The sequence below is a fragment of the Equus przewalskii genome, chromosome 4 (genome assembly GCF_037783145.1).
Source record: "Equus przewalskii isolate Varuska chromosome 4, EquPr2, whole genome shotgun sequence".
NCBI classification, from domain to species: Eukaryota; Metazoa; Chordata; class Mammalia; order Perissodactyla; family Equidae; genus Equus; species Equus przewalskii.
The window spans coordinates 102,096,322-102,116,210 of record NC_091834.1 but is presented as its reverse complement, the minus strand read 5'-3'; the positions used below and the strand labels follow the sequence as shown (position 1 = coordinate 102,116,210).

Sequence of the window (19,889 nt, the reverse complement as noted above, 5' to 3'; positions counted from 1 at the left end):
GGCTGGGCCTGGGCTCCATTCTGGGCTGCCACCCTTGAGGTGTGAGTGACAAGGTCAGGTGGGGTGGGGGAGGCCAACACATGGAGAGGCAGGTTTCGCTATGGGAGAGATGGGCAGAGACAGCTGAGTGAGGGGACGGCGGGGGGGCAGGGGGTGGTTAGGGTTAGACATAGTGCCAGGCAGGAGGGAGAGTTGGCAGTTAGAAGGGTTTCATCAAGCTCAGGGGCAGGGCTCCTTCTGTGCCTGGGGGCAGCTGCACTCCTGAGGGTGAAGTGGGTAGTGTTTGAACGATAACAGGGGCACAGGGTCTGCATCCTTTACTCCCTAATCTTCCTGCATTCCTTGTCCCGGTCCCCATCCCACCCACCTTCTACTTTACGGCCCCTCTGGTCCCCCAATCTCTCTTCTGGAATCTGGACAAGTAGGGTTTAAGAAGTCTGTGAAACACTTCACTCCATGAGTTTGCATCTCAGTGGCTGGGGAGTACACCTGCTTCATATCCCTCTCCATGGCCCCCTTTGAGCCCTGACTTGTGACTTCACTGGGGTGGGGGTGGGAAATAGAGGAGGTCTGTAAGATGGGACCATCTCTGGTGATCCAGCAGACAGGAAGGGAGAGATGGATGTAAGAGGAAATGCTGCTGCCTTTGACTGACCCAAACCCTCTGGGCAGCCCACCCTTGACCCACCTTTCCCCTGCCCTCCCAATCAGAGAATCCTGGAGGGGTCTGGCCTCAGGCCCCTCAGGTTACCTCCAGCCCTGCCTCCAGCCTTCACCTTCGGAGCAAATTATGGGGGTAGACTAAGTCAGCAAAGCCCCTAGCTGTGGAGACTTGGAATTAGGCAAAGGGGGTGGCAGTTGGGACTAAGGGGGCAAAAGCAGGGGCCCAGAGAGAAAACTGAGTTGAGATGGGGAGGGGTGAGTACAAGGCAGGACAGTCCAGGAAGTGGATGGGGAAGCAGAGGATGGGAAGGGGGCAGCAGGAGTCCGAACAAGGACCTCAGCCCCTAACCTAGATGAAGCCCCAGAGAGCAAAAAGCCCTGACCCCCTCAGGAAACGACCGCTCAGTGGCTGCCTTTGCCAGGAGGAGCCGCGTGACCTTGGCTAGGTCGCTTTTCTCCTTGAGCCACGGTTGCCTCATCTGTCAAGTGGGGATGGAAGGACCCATTCAGTCTGTCTTGCAGAGGAGCTTGTTAATGTGCACATCCTTTGAAAAGGTTGAAAAGGCGCCGTTAATATTCATTTTCGCGGTACCTTCCGCAGATCCGAGGCTGGCAATGCCCTGTGCAGTTGCCTGGCTTCAGTTAGCTTCCTGCAGCGAGACGCAAAGCCCCCTCCGCCAAAGCCGCGCGGTTCCGGCGCCCCTGCCCCTCCCACCCCTCGCTCACGCCGGCGGCATCAGGGTCACCGGCCAGGGGCTTGGGGTGGGGGAGACGCGGCTCACCGCGCCCGGAGCCGGGGCCCTGGTCTGACCCGCGGGCGCCTGTTTCTGCTTCACCCCCGCCCCCCCACCCAGCGCCCCGGGATGCCGTCTGGAGCCCGGATGCCCCACCAGGGGGCGCCCATGGGCCCCCCGGGCTCCCCGTACATGGGCAGCCCCGCCGTGCGACCCGGCCTGGCCCCCGCGGGCATGGAGCCCGCCCGCAAGCGAGCAGCGCCCCCGCCCGGCCAGAGCCAGGCCCAGAGCCAGGGCCAGCCGGTGCCCACCGCCCCCGCGCGGAGCCGCAGGTGAGTGGGGCCCAGCGCGGAGGGGGCGGACCGCAGGACCCGCAGGGACGGGGTGGGCGACGACCGGGATTGGAAGGGGCAAGGAAGAATGATCAGCAGGGAAGGAGTCGTCCTGGGTGGGATGGGCTCTGGGGAGGTGGGCTGAGGGGGCACTGGTCTGGTTCCTTTGTGTGCCCACCGTAGGGACTGAAGCTGCGGCCGTCGCGCCCTTCTCCTGGTCACCTGCTGCGTTCGTCTACCCACCCCTTGTCCCCAGGTCCTGGGTGATGCTTCAGGCTTTGGGGTGGGGGCGGGGCTGGTAGTAGGACCGAAGGCAGAGCTTTAGGACTGTATTTCTCAAAGTGTGGTTGTCCGGTGCGCCTTCCTCAGAAACCCCTGGCTTGCCTGTTTAAAAGCCCCACTCCAGATCTAGATCCGAATCTCTGTCCAGGGGGGTGGAGCCTGGGAATTTCCCTTGTGGGTGGGTGGTCTCTGCCCAGTCATGTTCTCAGGTGATTCTTAGGCCCTCAAAGGTTGAAGAGCGGCCATAATATGTCCTCTGGACCAGGTCTGCCCCCAAGCTACCAGGAGCCAGTCCATTTCCTTGTCTGAGCCAGCTGGTGGCACCCCCAAAGCCCAGGCTGGTGGCTGGCAAGAGAGATGCCCCTCTGGGTTTCAGTGTTTAGCCAAACACACATGCTTTCCTTTGCACACCAGATGGAGTCCTATAAAAGGCGTAATATGGATTTTACCTCATTATTAAATATTTTTTACACATCAAGGAAAATTCACCATTTATAGGAATCCCGCAAAAAATTCTTTTGCAAAGTGAATCATCCATTTATACAGTAAACAAGTCCCTGATTTATCTTATATAAATGGAGAGTTTCTTACAGATACTTGTTCAAAACAAATCAGACCTTTAATGAAAGCTGCTTGCCTAGCCTTAGGATAGATTTTTGGACAGGGATGGGGCAGTGGTTGAGAACACCACACGGGGGCAGTATGGAGCCATCTCAAGGCTGGGTTCTAATCTCAGTTTGCCAAGGATTTTCTGGGGTGCCTTTGGGAATAAGAAGCAGCTGGTGAGTCCAGAAGAGTCCAAGTCTCAGCTAGCCCAGGTCCAGCCTGCTGTCATGTCCCACAGGAGAAGATCCACACACACACCCCTTCTCTGGATCCCTGTGGGTGTGTCCCTGGGCCCTGTTGCCAGGTGGTCCAAGGGCATGAGCATCCCCTGCCCGTCAGCATCTCCTTCAAGCCCAGGGTGGCAGGGTGCAACCCTGACCAGCTTCACACCATTGCCTCCTGCTCCAGGGATGTGAGGGGGGTCAGCTCCCCTCCCTTTGAGCTCAGGCCACCTTGGACTGTGCATCCCTGCTTAGCAGAAAAGGAAAGTCCTCAGAATCTGTCCTCTGTCTCCTCTGTCTTCCCTTCTCCCCAGCTTTCCTCAAAGCCTTCTGCAGCTCCCCCACCCCCAGCACCTCCTAAGTCTAAATTTCTCTGGCCCTGAGGATGTGATGGGGTGGAAGGGGGCTCCCAGACTAGAGAAAGGACGGGGTCACCTCTGCTTCCTGTGAGAGGACAGAGCAATGCCATGCACCACCCCACATAGCCCCTTGGGCAGGCAGATGACGGGCTGTGGGAACCCCAGCCAGGCGGGCGGAGATGTCGGGATAATTTAGCAGGTGGCCTCGTTACTCCCAGATCTGTCGCCATGGTAACCTGGTTTTTTCTTTAAAAAATGTACAGTGCCAAGAGGAGGAAGATGGCTGACAAAATCCTCCCTCAAAGGGTGAGTGCCTTTCACAGCAGCCCCAGCCCACCCCCACCCTTTGCTGCTCCGCCCTCCTCTCCCCCCCACCCCAGCACCCGGTGTCCCCTCCCTTCCTCCCTCAAGAGCAGGGCTTCAGCTTCATGGTCACTTTCACTTTTTGTTTAAAAAGCTAATTAAGAAGTGAGGTTCCCCAGGCCAGAGGGAGGGGGTGGGGCGCAGGGAAGGAGTCAAGTCATAAGGGGCAGGATCCTGGGCCTGGGGTGCAATGGACTGAATTCCAGCCGTCTGAAGACATAAAGGTGTGGGACAAAGAGGGGACAAGAGCTAGGGGACCAGAGGCTGGCAAGGAGAGTGAAGGGAACAGAAGCTGGCCAGAAGGCCTGGGCATCACAACAGGACCCAGGCCAAGCTGGGTACGAGGGTAGCACCATTGAGACATGAATTGGAGCAACTGGGTGAGGTGCCAGGGTAGAGACAAGCAACGACATCCCTGAACTGTCTCAGGGACCCCAGGGTCCTAGCCACTTTGCAGACATCTAAGGGAAGCCCAGAGGCCGTGTGACAAGGGAAAGGACAAGATAAAGAGGTGAAGTCCTAGTGCTTGCTGGGCTCCACGGTTGTTACAGCCTCCCCTAGTGGTGAAATGCTTGGGGCCCCCTAGAGGGAGAAAGTTTTTATCCCTACGCATGGAGGCTGCTCCTGCGGGATAGAGAGTCCTGGGGGGAGGTCCCATTTGCACTCTTACAGTCCCAAAATCTCCATGCTCATTGTACCCTGGGACCTCATGACATGCTCACATTCCACCTAAAAGATTGGCTAAGGGGCTGGCCCGGTGGCGCAGCGGTTAAGTTCGCACATTCTGCTTCTGGGCAGCCTGGGGTTCGCCGGTTCGGATCCTGGGTGGGGACATGGCACTGCTTGGCAAAAGCTATGCTGTGGTAGGCATCCCACGTATAAAGTAGAGGAGGATAGGTATGGATGTTAGCTCAGGGCCAGTCTTCCTCAGCAAAAAGAGGAGGCTTGGCAGTAGTTAGCTCAGGGCTAATCTTCCTCAAAAAAAAAAAAAAAAAAAGATTGGCTAAGACCCTGGTTCCCTACCTTGCTCCTCCTCTTCTAGATCCGGGAGCTGGTCCCTGAGTCCCAGGCTTACATGGACCTCCTAGCATTTGAGAGGAAACTGGATCAAACCATCATGCGGAAGCGGGTGGACATCCAGGAGGCTCTGAAGAGGCCAATGAAGGTGCTTTGGGGGCAGGAAGAGGGCTCTAAGTCCTGTTCCCAGAATGGAGAAGTGGGGTTGCCCAGGGTGGGAGCACAGTGTTCGCTCTGTACTACACTCTTTATTTCTACAGCAAAAGCGGAAGCTGCGTCTTTATATCTCCAATACTTTTAACCCTGCGAAGCCTGATGCTGAGGATTCTGATGGCAGCATAGCCTCCTGGGAGCTGCGGGTGGAGGGGAAGCTCCTGGATGACGTACGTCCTGGCCCAGGTCTCTCCAAGTGTCCTGGGGTGGGTATGGGGCTGAGCTGAGGACAGAACTAGATGTTTGCACTAAGGGTTAGGGAGTCAGCCCTGGCGAGGGGTGGTGGGTGGCCTAGAAAGACATTTTGGGTGCGGAGGTCTGCTTCTAACCGTGCTGTCCTACCCAACCAGCCCCACCCACTCCCAATTCATTCTGCCCCCATGGTCCCTGTTCTGCCCCCACGGTCCCTGTTCCTCTCCCACAGCCGAGCAAGCAGAAGCGGAAGTTCTCTTCCTTCTTTAAGAGTTTGGTCATTGAGCTGGACAAAGACCTTTATGGCCCTGACAACCACCTAGTTGAGGTAAGACCCAGACGCCTTCTGCCCCTGAGTTGCCACTCTGCCATAGACCACGGTCCCGTCGGCTGCACAGATGTGCATCAGGGCCACCCTAGAGCCCCAGGCCCCACCAACCCAGATGGGCCTGTGAGTGACCTAGCTCTTCTCCCCTGGACAGTGGCACCGGACGCCCACAACCCAGGAGACAGATGGGTTCCAGGTGAAGAGGCCGGGGGACCTGAGTGTGCGCTGCACACTGCTCCTCATGCTGGACTACCAGGTCTGTGCCAGCCCCCTACCCTACAGACACCACACGAGGACCTGGACTCCCCCAACACTTTCTCTTAGGGTGGGCCTAGGCCTCAGAGGTGTACATCCTGAGACCCCATTCTCCTCCCTACTTCCCTTCTCCAGATGCATGTTTCTGTGGAGCCCAATCACCAAGTCCTTCCTGGCCCCAGCCTGCCTGCCCTATGCTCTTTCCACCCTCTCTTTTATCTAATTTTCACGGTCACCTTTTCCTAGCCTCCCCAGTTCAAACTGGATCCCCGCCTGGCCCGGCTGCTGGGGTTGCACACACAGAGCCGCTCAGCCATCGTCCAGGCTCTGTGGCAGTACGTGAAGACCAACAGGCTGCAGGACTCGCATGACAAGGAATACATCAATGGGGACAAGTATTTCCAGCAGGTACCCTCCACCCTGAATGCAGGGACGTGGGGAGCAGGCAGAATTACTAGGAGGGGAAGTACCTCTACTAAGGTAGCACCACTGCTCCCTTCTAGATTCCCGGGTATCAGAAATGGTACACAGTCATGGTCTCGAAGCCAGAGACCAGGGTCCTAGTCCAGGCCCTTCCATGGCACAGCTCTGTGCTGCAGCCCATCCATTTTAGCCACACCATGTTAGGAAGCTCTGGAACCCTATAAGGCCAGTAGCCCCAGGTTCTAGTACTGGGTCCAGACTCCGAGTAAGTTACTGAGCTATTTTTGTACCTTGTTTCTTTGCAATGGGGTAATAATACCTGTCCCATCTAACCCACTGGACAGTTGGGAAAATCACATTGCTATGAAAGTAACTTGATAAAATTCTACCAAAGTAGAGATTATTAATAATTTTTAAATAAACACAGTAGGTAACCTGAGAAGTAAAAATAAGTCGATGTTTAATGAGCACTCACCATGTGCCAGGCATTGTTCCAAGCACTTTATGTGTACCGATCCACTGAATTCTCACAACAACCCTGTGAGATAGGTACTGTTATTCTCCCCATCCTAGAGATGAAGAAACTAAGGCCTGCTTGCTCAAAGTGGTCTAGGAAGTGGTGGAAGCAGGATTTATACCTAGGCCAGCCGACCCAGGGCTGTGCTGTCAGCCACTGCACTGCCCAACTCCTTGTCAGCCCTCCACCACCCACAGCCTCTCCAGTCGCAGCCCCGTGAGCACTGAGGAATTAGCCTTGCTCCTGGCTTCTTGTAGCCTTTCCAGGATAGAAGAATCCAGAACTGTAGTTATGCTCTTTTCAAGCACAGAAGAGTGGTCTCTCTCCTACTTCAGATTTTTGATTGTCCTCGGCTGAAGTTTTCTGAGATTCCCCAGCGCCTCACAGCTCTGCTATTGCCCCCTGACCCAATTGTCATCAACCACGTCATCAGGTGAGGCCCCAGCTTGCTCCTCAGACCAGGGAATCACTGGGGTCCTGCCCTCCCTGCCCCTCCCTCTTCCTTCCACCCCCACGACCCCTCCCTCCCCCAGTGCATCTGCCCCCGGGGCCCTTGGCCTCTGCGAGGGCAGCATGGACACCAAGGGCTGGACTTCCCTGGCAGCGTGGACCCGTCGGACCAGAAGAAGACGGCATGCTATGACATTGATGTGGAGGTAGAGGAGCCACTGAAGGGGCAGATGAGCAGCTTCCTCCTTTCCACAGCCAACCAGCAGGAAATCAGCGCTCTGGACAGTAAGGTGGGGCCAGAGCCCAGAGCTGGAGTAGGACATTAACCCAAAAATGACAAAGTGCAGACAGAACAGATAAGAGCACGGGCCTATGGAGAGATGAAGGGGACAGGTGGCCCTTCCCTTGCTACTTGGAGCCCCGCCCATACCCCCCTTCCCTGGGACTGCAGAGGCATCAGGGACCTAAGGGATCACCCTTGAAAAGAACAGCAGCCAATCTCTCCCCCTACTTACCCCTCCTCCTTCCCCTCCTCTCCCACATCACCGGGGCCAGGTGAAAGTGTCTGTCTTTCTACCTGTAGATCCATGAGACGATTGAGTCCATAAACCAGCTCAAGATCCAGAGGGACTTCATGCTAAGCTTCTCCAGAGACCCCAAAGGCTACATCCAAGACCTGCTCCGCTCCCAGAGCCGGGACCTCAAGGTGAAAGGGACTCAGGGAGCACTGGATGGAAGAGAAGCATATGGGGAAGACAGTAAATATGTACACAGGGACTGGAGGGGTCCACGCTCAGGGCTGACCCAATTGCTCCCTCCCAGGTGATGACAGATGTGGCAGGCAACCCCGAGGAGGAGCGCCGGGCTGAGTTCTACCACCAGCCCTGGTCCCAGGAAGCTGTCAGCCGCTACTTCTACTGCAAGGTGTGGAGGGGCCCGTGCGCCTCAGGCCTCCCCCTCACTCTAAGAGAAACCTCCCTTCTCTGCCTGGCCAGTGGCCCTGGCCACTCCACCAGCCCCCGCACCACATGTAGCCCTCCCTGTTCCCAGATGCTCTTCCAGGCCAGGCCGGGTGGCGGGGTTGTCCTGTCACTCACCAGCAACACCATAACCCTGCTCCTGCTCTTATTTCTCTACAGATCCAGCAGCGCAGGCAGGAGCTGGAGCAGTCACTGGTTGTGCGCAACACCTAGGAGCCCCTGAGAATGAGCACCACTGTGGGCCTCTGGGCCCACACCCTGTCCCCCAGGGCTCTGCCATCACTCCTCTGACACCTTCTGGGTGAGGCAGGGGACTGGATTAAAGGTCATTCATCTGAGAGCAGCTGTGTGGTCACTGGCAACTGGGGAGGGAGGGAGGAGGAGGGGAAGGCAGTGGGTTCCTCTGGGAAAACTCCCACCCCCCTCCGTCAGATTCTTCTCCTCACTCCATTTTCCCTAGACCTAAAAACAGTTTGGCAGAAGACACTTTAATATTTTCTTATTTAAAAAATACAGCAACAAGCTCTCCATCTGTCCATCAATCTTGCCTTGCCTTTCCCAGGGCTAAGGCAGAAAAGGGAAATATGCAGAGGTGCATGGCCCCGGGTGTGCTAGGTGCTGTTGGCCTGCTCCTGTTCAAACAGAGCCATGGCGAGCTGGGCACGGCCCCCCAGCCCCTCCAGGTTGCTCAGGCGGCAGCGGTGGTAGAGTTCCTCACTGAGCCGAGGGCTGCAGTCACGCAGGGAGAACTTCTGCACCAGCCCTGGCTCCACGGCCCGGAAGAGGTGGAGCCCTGAGAACCGGAGGAAAACATCCATCACCTCCAGCCCCTCCAGGGCTTCCTCCTCTTCCTGGCCTGCCAGTTCGCCAGCCAGCCGGGCTCGGGCTGCCAGGTAGTCCGCATTGTAGAAGCAGCCCTCCGCAGAAGCCTGTCGGTCAAACCTGCCTCCCACAGAAGCCCCCCGGGAAGGGTCAGCACCAGGAGGGGACGGGGGATCAGGGCCAGCCCCGGGGGCTCCCGGGGGAGATCTCTGTGGTGCCAGGGCAGGGTTGAACTCCTGGAAATGGACTGGGAAGAAGGCCTGCCAGCCGGAGATGGCATTCATGCGGCAGCGGTTAAGGACTTCGGGCCCAGGCCTGGTCCACACGGTGGTGAGGAAGAAGAGTGTGTCCACGGGATGTTTCTTAGAGACCACGTCCATGAGCCTCACCTGGGAAGGGGCCTCTGCTCGTACAGCGAGCCAGGCCAGCCTCGTCCCAGGATATCGTCGCTCTAACTCAGCCGCTGCAGCCTTCACCCCAAGAAATGGGTCTGGGGCCCCTCGGGCACCTTCCCGCGGCCCATAAACCAGCAACAGGGTGAGCAAGGCATGTTCTCGTGGTTCCAGAACACTGGCTGCAAAGGCCTCGAGGAAAGCAGGGGCTGCAGCAGCTTCAGCCACCAGGAGTGGCAGCACCAGCTGCACGCGGGTGGCCTCAGTGACATAGGGCATAGGCAAAATTTCCACCCGGCTCAGTGGCCGCAGCAGGCTGACCCTGCGGGCCAGGGCCCGCCGATGCCCACGCTGCGTCACAGCTTCCAGCAGCAGGTCCAGGGTGTACTCCATGCCCCGCGCTGGATCGAAGCGCCGGTAGCCATTGAGCAGCCGCTGCTTTTGGAAACGCAGGCGGGGCTGATAGCGCCGATTCAGCTGCTCCATAGCAGTCTCCACAGCATCACCAACATCCGCCCTGCTAGCCCCTTGCAGTGGGCACTTGGGAGCCCCATCTGCACAGGAGAAGGTATGCTGCTCTGTGAAGTAGTCCCAGCCCAGCACCTCAAAACGAGAGTGTGGTGTGAAAGGGGCCGGGAGCCCAATGGGCCAGCTCAGCCCTGCCTCCCCCTCGGGGGTCAGCACAGTCAGGTTCCGGATCTGCGCCTAGGGTGGGAGGGACACACAGTTAGAGCCCATCTAGGCAGTCAGGACCCTAGCCAGCTCCAGCGTCCTGGGTTCTGAGCTCTACCCTGACTCCATCAACACTTAGTGAGGTGCCCTTCGGCTAATCGTTTACTTCCCTGTACTTTACTTCCTTTGTCTGTAAAATGCAGAAGGCATCTGAATCATCCCACCTTACACAGTGGCCATGAGGAAGAGGAGGAGGAGGAGGTGGGAAATGTGCCTCTGTGGCACTGAGAGCATCCTGCAACACAAAGCTGGCAGCCTTGCTCTCCCGACCCAAGGCATTCACACCCTCTTTGTGATGGGCCTTTGTTTTCACCTGTATCCCACCTCGAGAGAATTCCACCTTCTACCTTTGGGGTTTTGAAGGCCTGTGCTAGAAGTCCAGGGACTTCTGAGGTTTTCGCCCCCTTGGTGGAGAGGTACTACTGGAGAGGAGCTAAAACTATCCTAAGCACCGTACTGAGCCCCAATCCTCACAGTTCACCTGCAAACCCTTTTAATTGCATCCAAATTGTGCCAGGAAGTTATGATTGACCTGGACCCCCAAAAGTCCCTTCTCCCCAGAGTTGTTTTAAATTTAGGTAGAGTCAGCCTCTTTCTACGCCGCCCAGCTTCCCCTCTCACTCAGCTGCCCGCTCACTGGGAGCCTGGACACCTGCCACTCCCTCTACCTCCAGCAATGGTCCCCTGGCTCACCTGCAGTTGCTCTATTTCACTGTACGCCCTCTCCAGCTCCAGAGCACTGAAGCGTTTGTGGAGCCGGTACATGAGGGTTCCCTCGGAGACAGGGTGTACTGCGAAGGCACTCAGGAAAGCCGAGCTCCCCTCCTTCTCAGGGTCCCTATTTTTGGCCAGTTCAAATGAGCGATACTGCTGCCCCTAGAGAGACCAGTCAGACCAATCAATGCCACACATGGAGGGCTGCCTGTCCCAACTGCTCTTAGCCAAACTCAGCATTCACACCTAATACTGCTGCTGTCACAGAAGGGAGGAGGGAACGAGAGCTCATTGCAGTGTCCCCTTAACCTTGGCCTTACTCTCACCACTGGATTGTGGAAAAAAGAATATTAAGTAGGCAACTAAGGATGCCCTCTTCCCCTAAAGAACCCCACGGTCTCTCAAGAGAATGAAAGCCATGAGCCACCAAACACTCCCAGTACCCTGGTTTGAGAGAATGAACCCCCTCTGGGATCGTCCCCTCTTCTCCAATAAACAGGGCAGCTCTCTGGGCTAGAAAAGTAACTACCTTACTCCTCCAGAAGAGTGGACATCTCTAGGACATTCCCAGATCATTCACGACTGTGCATGTCAGGGGACGGGGGGAGGGCAGGGCGCAGACGGGAGGCAGACTCAAGGTGAGTAGGGGCACCTTGCTGTCTTGCTCAGAGGGTCCCTAAAAAGATGCCAGTTCTGACAGAAGACTGCCAGAAGTGAGCAGGGGAGAGCCAGAGGGGCGGTCAGTGGCTGGGGCAGGCCGCTGACAGGGCGGTCAGGGGAAGGACAAAACGATGGCTCCAAGGTGGTGCTAGGAAGGAGCCAGCAGCATCCAGCCTGGAGACCACTCACGACTAACTTGTCAGGGACTGGGAGTGACTTGAAAGGGCTGTCACCTGGTGCTGTGAGACACAGCCAATGCCCAGAGAGTCGATGAGGCAGCGGCCAAGCCACTCGTCAGGACGAGCACTGAGAATATCTCCTCGGCAGCCATCCAGATGTGGCCGCAATCGAAGCAGGAGACTCCGTGACAACAGGTAGCCAAAGCCCCCGTGGCAGTACCGGGCCTGCTCGCCTGTGCCAATGAACTCCTCTGCCCGGCCCAAGTACAGGTCTTGGTTGATGCTGAGGTGGCCGGCAAGGGCTGCCAGGCGGGGGGCCTGCACATACGTGTCATCCTGCATGATGAAGAACCAGTCGTAGTCGGCCCCAAAGTGTGTGTGAAGATAGCGCAGGGTCTCTGACATGAGCCAGGCTGGCCGCTCGTCCCCATGAGATACCACCTGCATCCCTGCCGGAGTCCGGGCCCCTCGCTGCCCAGTGAAGTAGAGTAACCGAGGGAAGTGGTGGGCCACTGTGCGGTTCACAGCCACAGCAAGAGTAGACAGCGTGGCCCGGGAAGTCAGGACAGCCACCAGCAACCGCTCACGAGAGCCCAGCTCTGTCTGGATGTACCGAGTCCTGTGGAGAGACCAGTGTGCCAAGGTCAACTCCCTAACCTTTAGGAACCCAACTTGTCCAGCACATACATTGCCCTGGGAATAAGTGAGCTGGGGTTGAGAAAAGAGAAGGGAGAGACCTTCTCATCAATATTAATGAGCTACTAGAGTGAGCATCCACTGAGAAAGTGACACTGGAATTGATTTGGGGAGGGGTCTATTAAGGATAGATTAGATGGGTTAGATGCAATTCCTGCCCTGGATGTCAAGAACATCCAACACTAATTTAACACCATTGGATGAAAATTTTTCAGACCTGAGGAGGGAAAAGATAGGAAAAAAGTGTGATGAGTAATAAAGCAAAGAATTGCTCCAAGAAGCCTAACACAGCTTACCAGTGAAGGCAGAGGCAAGGACTTAGACGAGTCCTAAACTGGGGTCTGGGGGCCCCGTACACATAGCTCTCACCTGAGCACCTTCTTATAGGGCTTGTTTGGATCCCTGTAGTAGGGGACAATCCGGGGTTTGAAGTCTTCATCACTTTGGTCAAGCCGAGTTCTTGAGTCTGGATTCTGTGGCCCTCCTGGCTCCCCCACAGCCTCTACACAGGGATCTTCTCCCTCACCTTGGATCCAGGAAACCCGCAGGAGGCTCAGGCTACATCCCAGAGACAGCCCTAGGATGAGGGGCAGTGCTGGTCGCAGCAGAGCCAACAGGGAACTCAGTCGCATGATGGTACGCCCTGCCATGTGTGTGCCCCAAAGGGCACAGCCTCAAGGATCGATCAGTGGGTTGATGGGCACCAGGCCAGTAGTAGGCCAGCAGTTTTAACACGGAACCTGGGGTCAATGAGGTCGACAACAGAGCAAGGTGTGTTTGCTTCCAGGCCCAGCATCCCCAGGAAGCATCTGCCTGGTCTTTAGTAACCAAGGAGTCAGATCTAACCTTCAGTCCCAATGGTAACAGATATGAGAATCAATTTTACCCACTATTGCTATTGTGGTCTGTCTTCCAATAGAAAAGGGAGGAAATAAAACTCAATCCTGCCAAACCTAACCCAAAAATGAAGGACTACACACATATGTAGACTGGATCTAAATCAAGAGACAGCAAGGACGGATAAAGAGGTTGGGACAAAGCACATGCTCCACCAAAACAACAGCCCCAACTAAAGGAGCGTGCCTCAGTAGGCCTTTCCCAAAGAGTGCCCAGCTCGGGCACGTTTCTGTGCCCTGGGCACTCTACTTTAATTTATTGAAGGGGCTGCTGACCAGCTGCTGAAGGTGGGCACAAGGAAAGGCGTCAGGGCCTCTTTCTACTCTACCCGCCAGTGTTGAGGAAACACACAGATAGAGTAAACCCTCCTCCCAGTCAAGAGCAGTCACGAGCCACTGGCATTGTGTGGGCACAGAAGGTCTGCCCACCCAAATGAGGTGGACAGATATGGTGACTCAGCACCGAGAGCCTCTCAGGGGAGCACAACGGCTGATGGAACCATTTTGCAGGGCATTTTTCTCCGAATCCCAGCTGCTGAGATGTTGGTGCTGCCCACCTTCTTCTGAGAAGAGACAGGAGGCAAATAACAGTAACTCCAGCAGTGTAAGAGCGACTCGGTGTCTGATTTTACCAGGGCCCTAGGTACCCAAACCGAACCAAACCACACCAAACCTAACCGAGAGGATGAGAAACAGTTAGAGACAATGCAGGGATCCTGGGCAAGCAAACGGAGGCTCGGCTGGCGTGACGGCTGCCAGGCCTGGAGCCCCTGCTCTACCTCTCAGCGATCAGAGATCAATTCTGGTCCTAGAAAGAAGGCCCAAAGCGAGTTTTAGCCGTTAGTCTCAAAACAGAAATAAAACCGGCTGCGTCACGGAGCTGTCGAGGAGGGGCAGGGGGACTCTGCTCGGTTTGTTCCGCGCAGGGAATGGAGGTCGCGGCTGGGAGAGGAGGGCAAAGACCCCGTTCTCCGGTCTGTCGGCAGGGGCAAAAGCCCCGCTTGCGCGAGGCCCACCCGAGGCCCACGGGGGAGGCCCAGCAGCAAGGCCAGGAGCGGCGGCGGCCGAATAACGGACGGCCCGGGAGCTGGAGACGCGGCCAGCGCTGACCCGGGGAGTGGGGGCGATGGCGTGGGGTGGGACCTGCTCCTGTCCCCTGGAGCGGCGCCTCTGTCGCCCTTGCAGGGGGAAGGGCGGGGAAGGTGAAACAGACCCCAGTGCCCGGCCGAGGAGCCGGTTCCGCTGCTGCAGCCACTGCCACCTCACAGCCCAGCCTGCGCCTTCCTCTTCCGCTCGCTGTCAGTCTCCGTCTCTATGGTGACCGCATCCGGCCGCTCGCTCCGCCACCGCCCTCTCTATGGTCGCCCCGCCCCTTCTTGCATCACATACCGGCTGTGGGGCAACAAGGTCGGCAGGGCCAGTCTCCCGCCCCCACAAGAAACGCGTGCGTTCCACAAACGCTAACCCGAATGGACCCACACTCGACCCGAACGCGCCCCAGATCTTCAACCTGAACTCTGTGTGCTTTGGAAAAAATACCCTCCCCATCAATGAGCGTGCTTCTGCCTCCTACACGACTTCTCCCAATGGGCCTCGAAACCCCCTCACCCACTCGGTTATTTCAGAAACGTTTGTTGTTTGCCTACTCAGTTCCAGGCCATCGTAATGATACTGAGTAAACAAGCAGTAGACCAGATGAGGCTGATCCCCGCCCTCAGGGAGCTGAGAGTTGAGGGAGACAGGTATTAAACACACACTTGTAACCACAGGAACAGAATGTCACCCCAAAATATGCCTCTTTGGATTAGGCATAAGAATTACTCTAGGCTGATTATTTTGAAGAAACAGCAGACACGGAAAAGCTCTGAAAACCCATAGAAGTTACCCATCTATAAGGAAAATTTACATTTATAAATCTCCATTTGTGTGCCTTCCTCTCTGAGCCAGGAAGGAGAGGACTAAATCCCTAGAAACTCTCAGCAGCAGAGAAGGGAATGACTTAAATCTACGTAACAACTTCACCCTTGTTTGCTGTGCTGACCTCATCTCAACAATGTTAAGACCATTTTTCAGGGGTGGGGAGCCAGCCAGGAGTGTGTGCAGAAGAGAAAATTTTGATCTGTCAATCGAAACTCATCCTGCCAGCGCTTCCACACACCAGCCTGCCCTCCTGATTCCTTAAACCTTCCCGTCTTCCCCGAACCTGGGAGACAGATTTGAGGGCCCATCCTCCCGTCTCCTTGCCAATCAACTATGTAATAAACTTGCTTCCCTCATAGACCGGTGTGCACAGTATCTGCTTCTGTGTCCACAGGTGGAGAGAACCCTGCTGGGTAACACATTGACATACTAAAATAGAAACTGAGGTAGAAATCACAAATGGTGATATAAGTACCATTGCAGAAAACTAGATCCAGTGGAAAAACAAGACAGGAAGAATTAATTTAGATTAGGAATTTGGGAATGCTGAGATCCAAAGGTTCAGTAAGTTACCCAAACAAAAAGTGGAGAGGAGTTTTCTGGACAAAGAGCAGAGCCCAGAAGGCCTGGAAGGAGGAGAGATTGGCCTAAAGAACTAGGAAGGTGGAGCGGCTAAGCCTGGTGAGAGAGGAGAGAACAGCCCAAAGGGAGGCTCAAGGGCAGGCAGAGCCTTCCAACACCACAGCCCACAGCAGCTTTCCAACCAGGATGGCACTACTCTAGGGGGCAGTTTGAAAGTCTACAGTGGCAACTGCGTTGTCAAATGGTTGAGGGGAGGAACCAAGAATGCTAGATGTCTTGCACATTGCACGACAGGATCACACAAGAAAGAACTGTCTGTGGCCGGGCCCATGGCATAGTGGTTAAGTTCTGCACACAGCACCTCAGTGGCCTGGGTTCATGGGTTTGGATCCTGGGCATGGACCTATACCACTTGTTAGCCATGCTGTGGCAGTGACCTCTATATAAAGTGGAGAAAGACTGGCACAGATGTTAGCTCAGGGCTAATTTTCCTCACAAAACAAAAGAAAGAAAAAAGAATTGTCTGTCCCACATGGCTTTCAAATATCCTATTGAACATTGATGTAAGTGAAAAAAGTAGTTATAATCATCTGATCCTTGAGCCTATTCTGTGTTCTTTTGTTTTTTGGGTTTTTTTGTGAGGAAATTGGCCCTGAGCTAATATCTGTGCCAATCTTCCTCCATGTTGTATGTGGGACACCACCGCAACACAAGCTTGATGAGTGGTGCGTAGGTCCATGCCCAGGATCCAAACCTGTGAACCCTGGGCCGCCAAAGGGGAGTGTGCGAACTTAACCACTACACCACCAGGCCGGCCTCACCAACTCTGTGTTTTACATATAAAAATGAAGTAATCTTGCAGGGTTGTAATATGTGCTGAATTTTCAAGGAATGTAACCAACGTGTAAATGGAAGGAAGATTATACTTTGTTTTGTTCAAATATTCACTAAGAATAACTCACCATGTTGGAGAACTATATCACAGACAGCAATGTCACTCATGGTATTCTGTCTGCATTTGTATTGTCACATTCAAGGTGATCCCACATACAGGTACAAGCATTGGACTAATTATGTTTTCTAGCATGCTGAAATAACATTTTATTAAATTTTATTAAAAAGGATTTCCTGGGACTGGCCCAATGGCGTAGTGGTTAAGTTCACACATTCCGCTTTGGCAGCCTGGGGTTCACAGGTTCGGATCCTGGGCACAGACCTGGCACCGCTCATCAAGCTACACTGTGGCAGCATCCCACATAAACTAGAGGAAGATTGGCACAGATGTTAGCTCGGGGCCAATCTTCCTCACAAAAAGAAAAAAAAAGGATTTCCTTTTCTTTCCTCTGTTATGATTAAGACACTATAATTTTTTGAAATTTATGTGTGTAGTTAGGTTATATCTTCTATGAACTTTATTTCAAAATAGTAAAGGGGATGTAATAAAAAAGAAATGTTTGCTATTAAAAGGGAACACGGGGGCTGATAGAGGTAAGACCCACGGTTCTAGGAAGTATATAAGATAGAACTCACCAGCACTGTTATCCTTCACTGTGTTTTGGTCTTATCCTCAGACTGCAATTCGATATTCCCTCAGCAACTGGCACATAATAGGTGGTAAATGAGTGACTTGTTAGAAGAGACTCTGGGAAGCAGAGCAGGGACACTCACGTTGAGGTTGGAAGATAAGGTCCAGACCAGCATTGTCCAACAGAAATATAATGCAAGCCACAAATGTGAGCCATATATGTAGCTTAAAATTTTCTGGTAGCCACATTTTTTAAAAAGCAAAAAGAAACAGGTGAAATTAATGTTAATATATTTTATTATATTATTAAACACATCCAAAATATTATCATTTCAACATGTAATCAAAACAAAAACTTGAGGTATTTTACATTTTTTGTCCACACACCATCTTTGAAATCTGATGCGTATTTCACACTTACAGCATACCTCAATTTGGACTAGCCACATTTCAAGTGCTCCATAGCCACGTGTGGCTAGAGACTATCACATTGAATAGCACCGTTCCAGACCCTTCTCAGTCACTAAATTTCTAGGTAATTCTGGATGAGACATTTCATTGCTTGGGTCTCAGCTTCTTCATACTTTAAATGAAGAGTTTGGACCAAATATTCTTGCTTCCAGCACTGACCTGTGACTTTTCCTGTTTACCCCATCATTTTCTCCTCCTTTCTACCCACATTTCTCTCTCTCCTTCCCATTTCCCCATTTCTTCTCCCCTCATCCCCAGGTCTGTTCCATGCAAGAGATCTAAACCCTAGGTGGGAATGGCAGAACTTCTAGTGACTCACAAGTTTTCTAAGCCACTTTTGTGCTGAGGGAGATTCTGCCCAGCAACTGTCGATTCATAGGAAATCGTGGATGTGATTGGTTGCTATGCAGGTGGATTCAGAGAAGTAACTAGTTAGTCTTTCTTTTGCCATCCAGAGCCATTTTACAGAGTTGGAGTTCTGGAACAAGAAGATTCCAGCCTCAAATCCTGGCACTCTCTTCTACCAGCAGTGTTGTTTTATTAACAGCTCTATGCCTTCATTTTCAATCTGTAAAATAATAATAATACCCACTTCAGAGTTTGTTGAGGGGATTAAATGGGATGGGATAGATGAAAGAGCATAATAAATATCAGTTCTCTGTAACCTGTAACCTGCCTATAACTATGCATTTTAATGAGGCTGGGAGAGGCAGGCGTATCGCAGACAGTGCTCTCAGGAAGCCAGACGCTTGGAGAAGTGATTTTATGTGACCCACAACCATATATAACTTCTTGGCTTCATAAAGAAAGGCTCTGCCGTCAGTTAACTATTGTCTATATCTCTTTACCTAAAACAATGCTTTTGTCCACAGTAGGTACTTAATATTTGCTAAATGTATTAAATTAAATAAATATCTAGTGCATACTTAGGCAAGGATTCCACTACTAGCAGAGAAGGCAAGAAGGAAGCCTAGCAGAACTCTGGCTAAGTAATAATTAGCCAATTAGCAAAAATTAAACTCTAATCTTTCTAACCACCATATGAGGTAAGTACTATCATTATTCTTGTTTTACGGAGGAGAGTATGTATTTTGCCCAAGGTCACACACTGTAAATGGTAGAGCTGGGGTTTGAATGCAGGCAGTCTGCCCCCAGAATTCTTGCTCTTAATTATGCCATGACAAGTGAGGTCCCCACCTAGGTACTCCAGCAGCGCACAGAAATCACTTTTTTTCATGGCACTAATCACCTGAATGTCATGGGCTGTTTACTTTTTGAACGTTCCTTCTTAACTGTGTTTCCAGAGGTCAGAGAATAACTTGTCACCCTTTGCACCTCTGGCAACTAGCTCTGAGCCTAACATATAGTGGGCACTTCATTGGTGGGAGGGTATTCTAGAAAAAGTTATGCTCAAAGGCATGAATGTATGCAATAGCATAGCTTACTTGAAATACAAGTAGTTAGATTCTACTGCAGCATCAAGTTTGAGGAAGAAAACTAGTTCTATGGTGGGAGGAGTGAGTTTATTTTTCAAAAGGGGGTTACTTTTGAAGAATGTGCTCAGAGGGAGTAGCAGCTTCCTTTGCTTCCCTCCAACTGTGTCACTAATGGTGAGGCACCGCTGGTCAGGAGCCCGGAGAAGTAACAGGGATCACAAAGGGCCTGCTTTGTATTTGAGGTTACAAATTTGGGGTTTACAATGCGGGCAATGAGAAGTCTGCTGAGAAATTTTAAACAGTGAGACTCAAAGGAAAAGTAACGGGCGAAGTCACATGGCTAACTGATGACAAAGCTAAATTCAGAAAACGGGTCTTATTTTCACTTCAAGATCTTACGTGGCTAACAATTCTGGAGCGGGTAGGCTAAGCGGCCAAGGTTTAGGAATAACGTTCGGCACCTTCTAAAAGTTTGGCGAACACTGTACCAGGCTCTAAATTCTCAGTTTCATGAAACAAGGACGCCTTTCTTTCATGGAGGAATTCTGTTCGCTTTATCTTCGCGGTAATGCGCCCCTCTCCCGGCCCTGTTTCACCAGCCGCCTCACTCTTCCTCCTCCTCCCTGCACCTCCCTTCTCTTCTCTCCCCATTGTTTCGACCCATTCCCGCCTGATGCATGCTGGGAAGCGTAGTCACTCACCCTGCCGCCCGAGCCGGTTGGGCGGCCCTATAAACTCGGTATCTCCATGTAACTCAACAGATATTCCAGAGGTTCGGTAAAGCCTGGAAGACTCAACCCGTTTATCCGAGGAGTAATCTGGGATTTGCAGTTTCCAGTGCCCAAAGCTGGCCGCTAGCATACGACTCTCGGACTCTAATACCCCCAGCCTCGCGCATCCTGATGACGTCACGAAGGCCCCGGAGGCCC

General features: G+C 53.4%; 2 protein-coding genes across 22 annotated transcripts in view; one reads left to right on the top strand and one right to left on the bottom strand.

Moving 5' to 3' along the window:
* SMARCD3 (SWI/SNF related BAF chromatin remodeling complex subunit D3) overlaps nt 1-8,273 on the top strand; it is a 33,612-nt gene extending 25,339 nt beyond the window's left edge. For 3 of the 19 annotated variants that reach the window (XM_070616841.1, XM_070616840.1, XM_070616838.1), the window contains 12 exons: nt 1,518-1,729; nt 3,461-3,503; nt 4,603-4,725; nt 4,838-4,960; nt 5,215-5,310; nt 5,465-5,566; nt 5,812-5,973; nt 6,841-6,938; nt 7,110-7,245; nt 7,539-7,661; nt 7,778-7,879; nt 8,095-8,273. In XM_070616841.1, coding sequence (XP_070472942.1) covers nt 1,518-1,729; nt 3,461-3,503; nt 4,603-4,725; nt 4,838-4,960; nt 5,215-5,310; nt 5,465-5,566; nt 5,812-5,973; nt 6,841-6,938; nt 7,110-7,245; nt 7,539-7,661; nt 7,778-7,879; nt 8,095-8,148 — 1,374 coding nt within the window. In that variant the 3' untranslated portion in view covers nt 8,149-8,273. Of the gene's footprint in view, nt 1-1,517; nt 1,730-3,460; nt 3,504-4,602; nt 4,726-4,837; nt 4,997-5,140; nt 5,311-5,464; nt 5,567-5,811; nt 5,974-6,762; nt 6,939-7,109; nt 7,246-7,538; nt 7,662-7,777; nt 7,880-8,094 lie in introns of all 19 variants that reach the window. The other 16 variants (XM_070616835.1, XM_070616834.1, XM_070616833.1 and 13 more) reach the window with 9 other exon arrangements.
* Nucleotides 8,274-8,407: 134 nt separating this feature from the next.
* On the bottom strand, nt 8,408-19,801 carry CHPF2 (chondroitin polymerizing factor 2). 3 transcript variants are annotated; one of them, XM_008539749.2, is made up of 6 exons: nt 19,662-19,801; nt 17,844-18,092; nt 17,059-17,289; nt 11,489-12,053; nt 10,575-10,757; nt 8,408-9,854 (listed from the first exon to the last, which is right to left on the bottom strand). In XM_008539749.2, the coding sequence occupies exons 4-6, from the start codon at nt 11,879-11,881 to the stop codon at nt 8,547-8,549; spliced, it is 1,884 nt and encodes a 627-aa protein (XP_008537971.1). In that variant the 5' UTR covers nt 11,882-12,053; nt 17,059-17,289; nt 17,844-18,092; nt 19,662-19,801; the 3' UTR covers nt 8,408-8,546. The 3 variants fall into 3 exon arrangements, with proteins under 3 accessions (XP_008537971.1, XP_070472927.1, XP_008537970.1); XM_070616826.1 differs by lacking the exons at nt 17,059-17,289; nt 17,844-18,092; nt 19,662-19,801 and adding exons at nt 12,500-12,707; nt 14,240-14,349; XM_008539748.2 differs by lacking the exons at nt 17,059-17,289; nt 17,844-18,092; nt 19,662-19,801 and adding an exon at nt 12,500-14,383.
* Nucleotides 19,802-19,889: the final 88 nt, after the last annotated feature.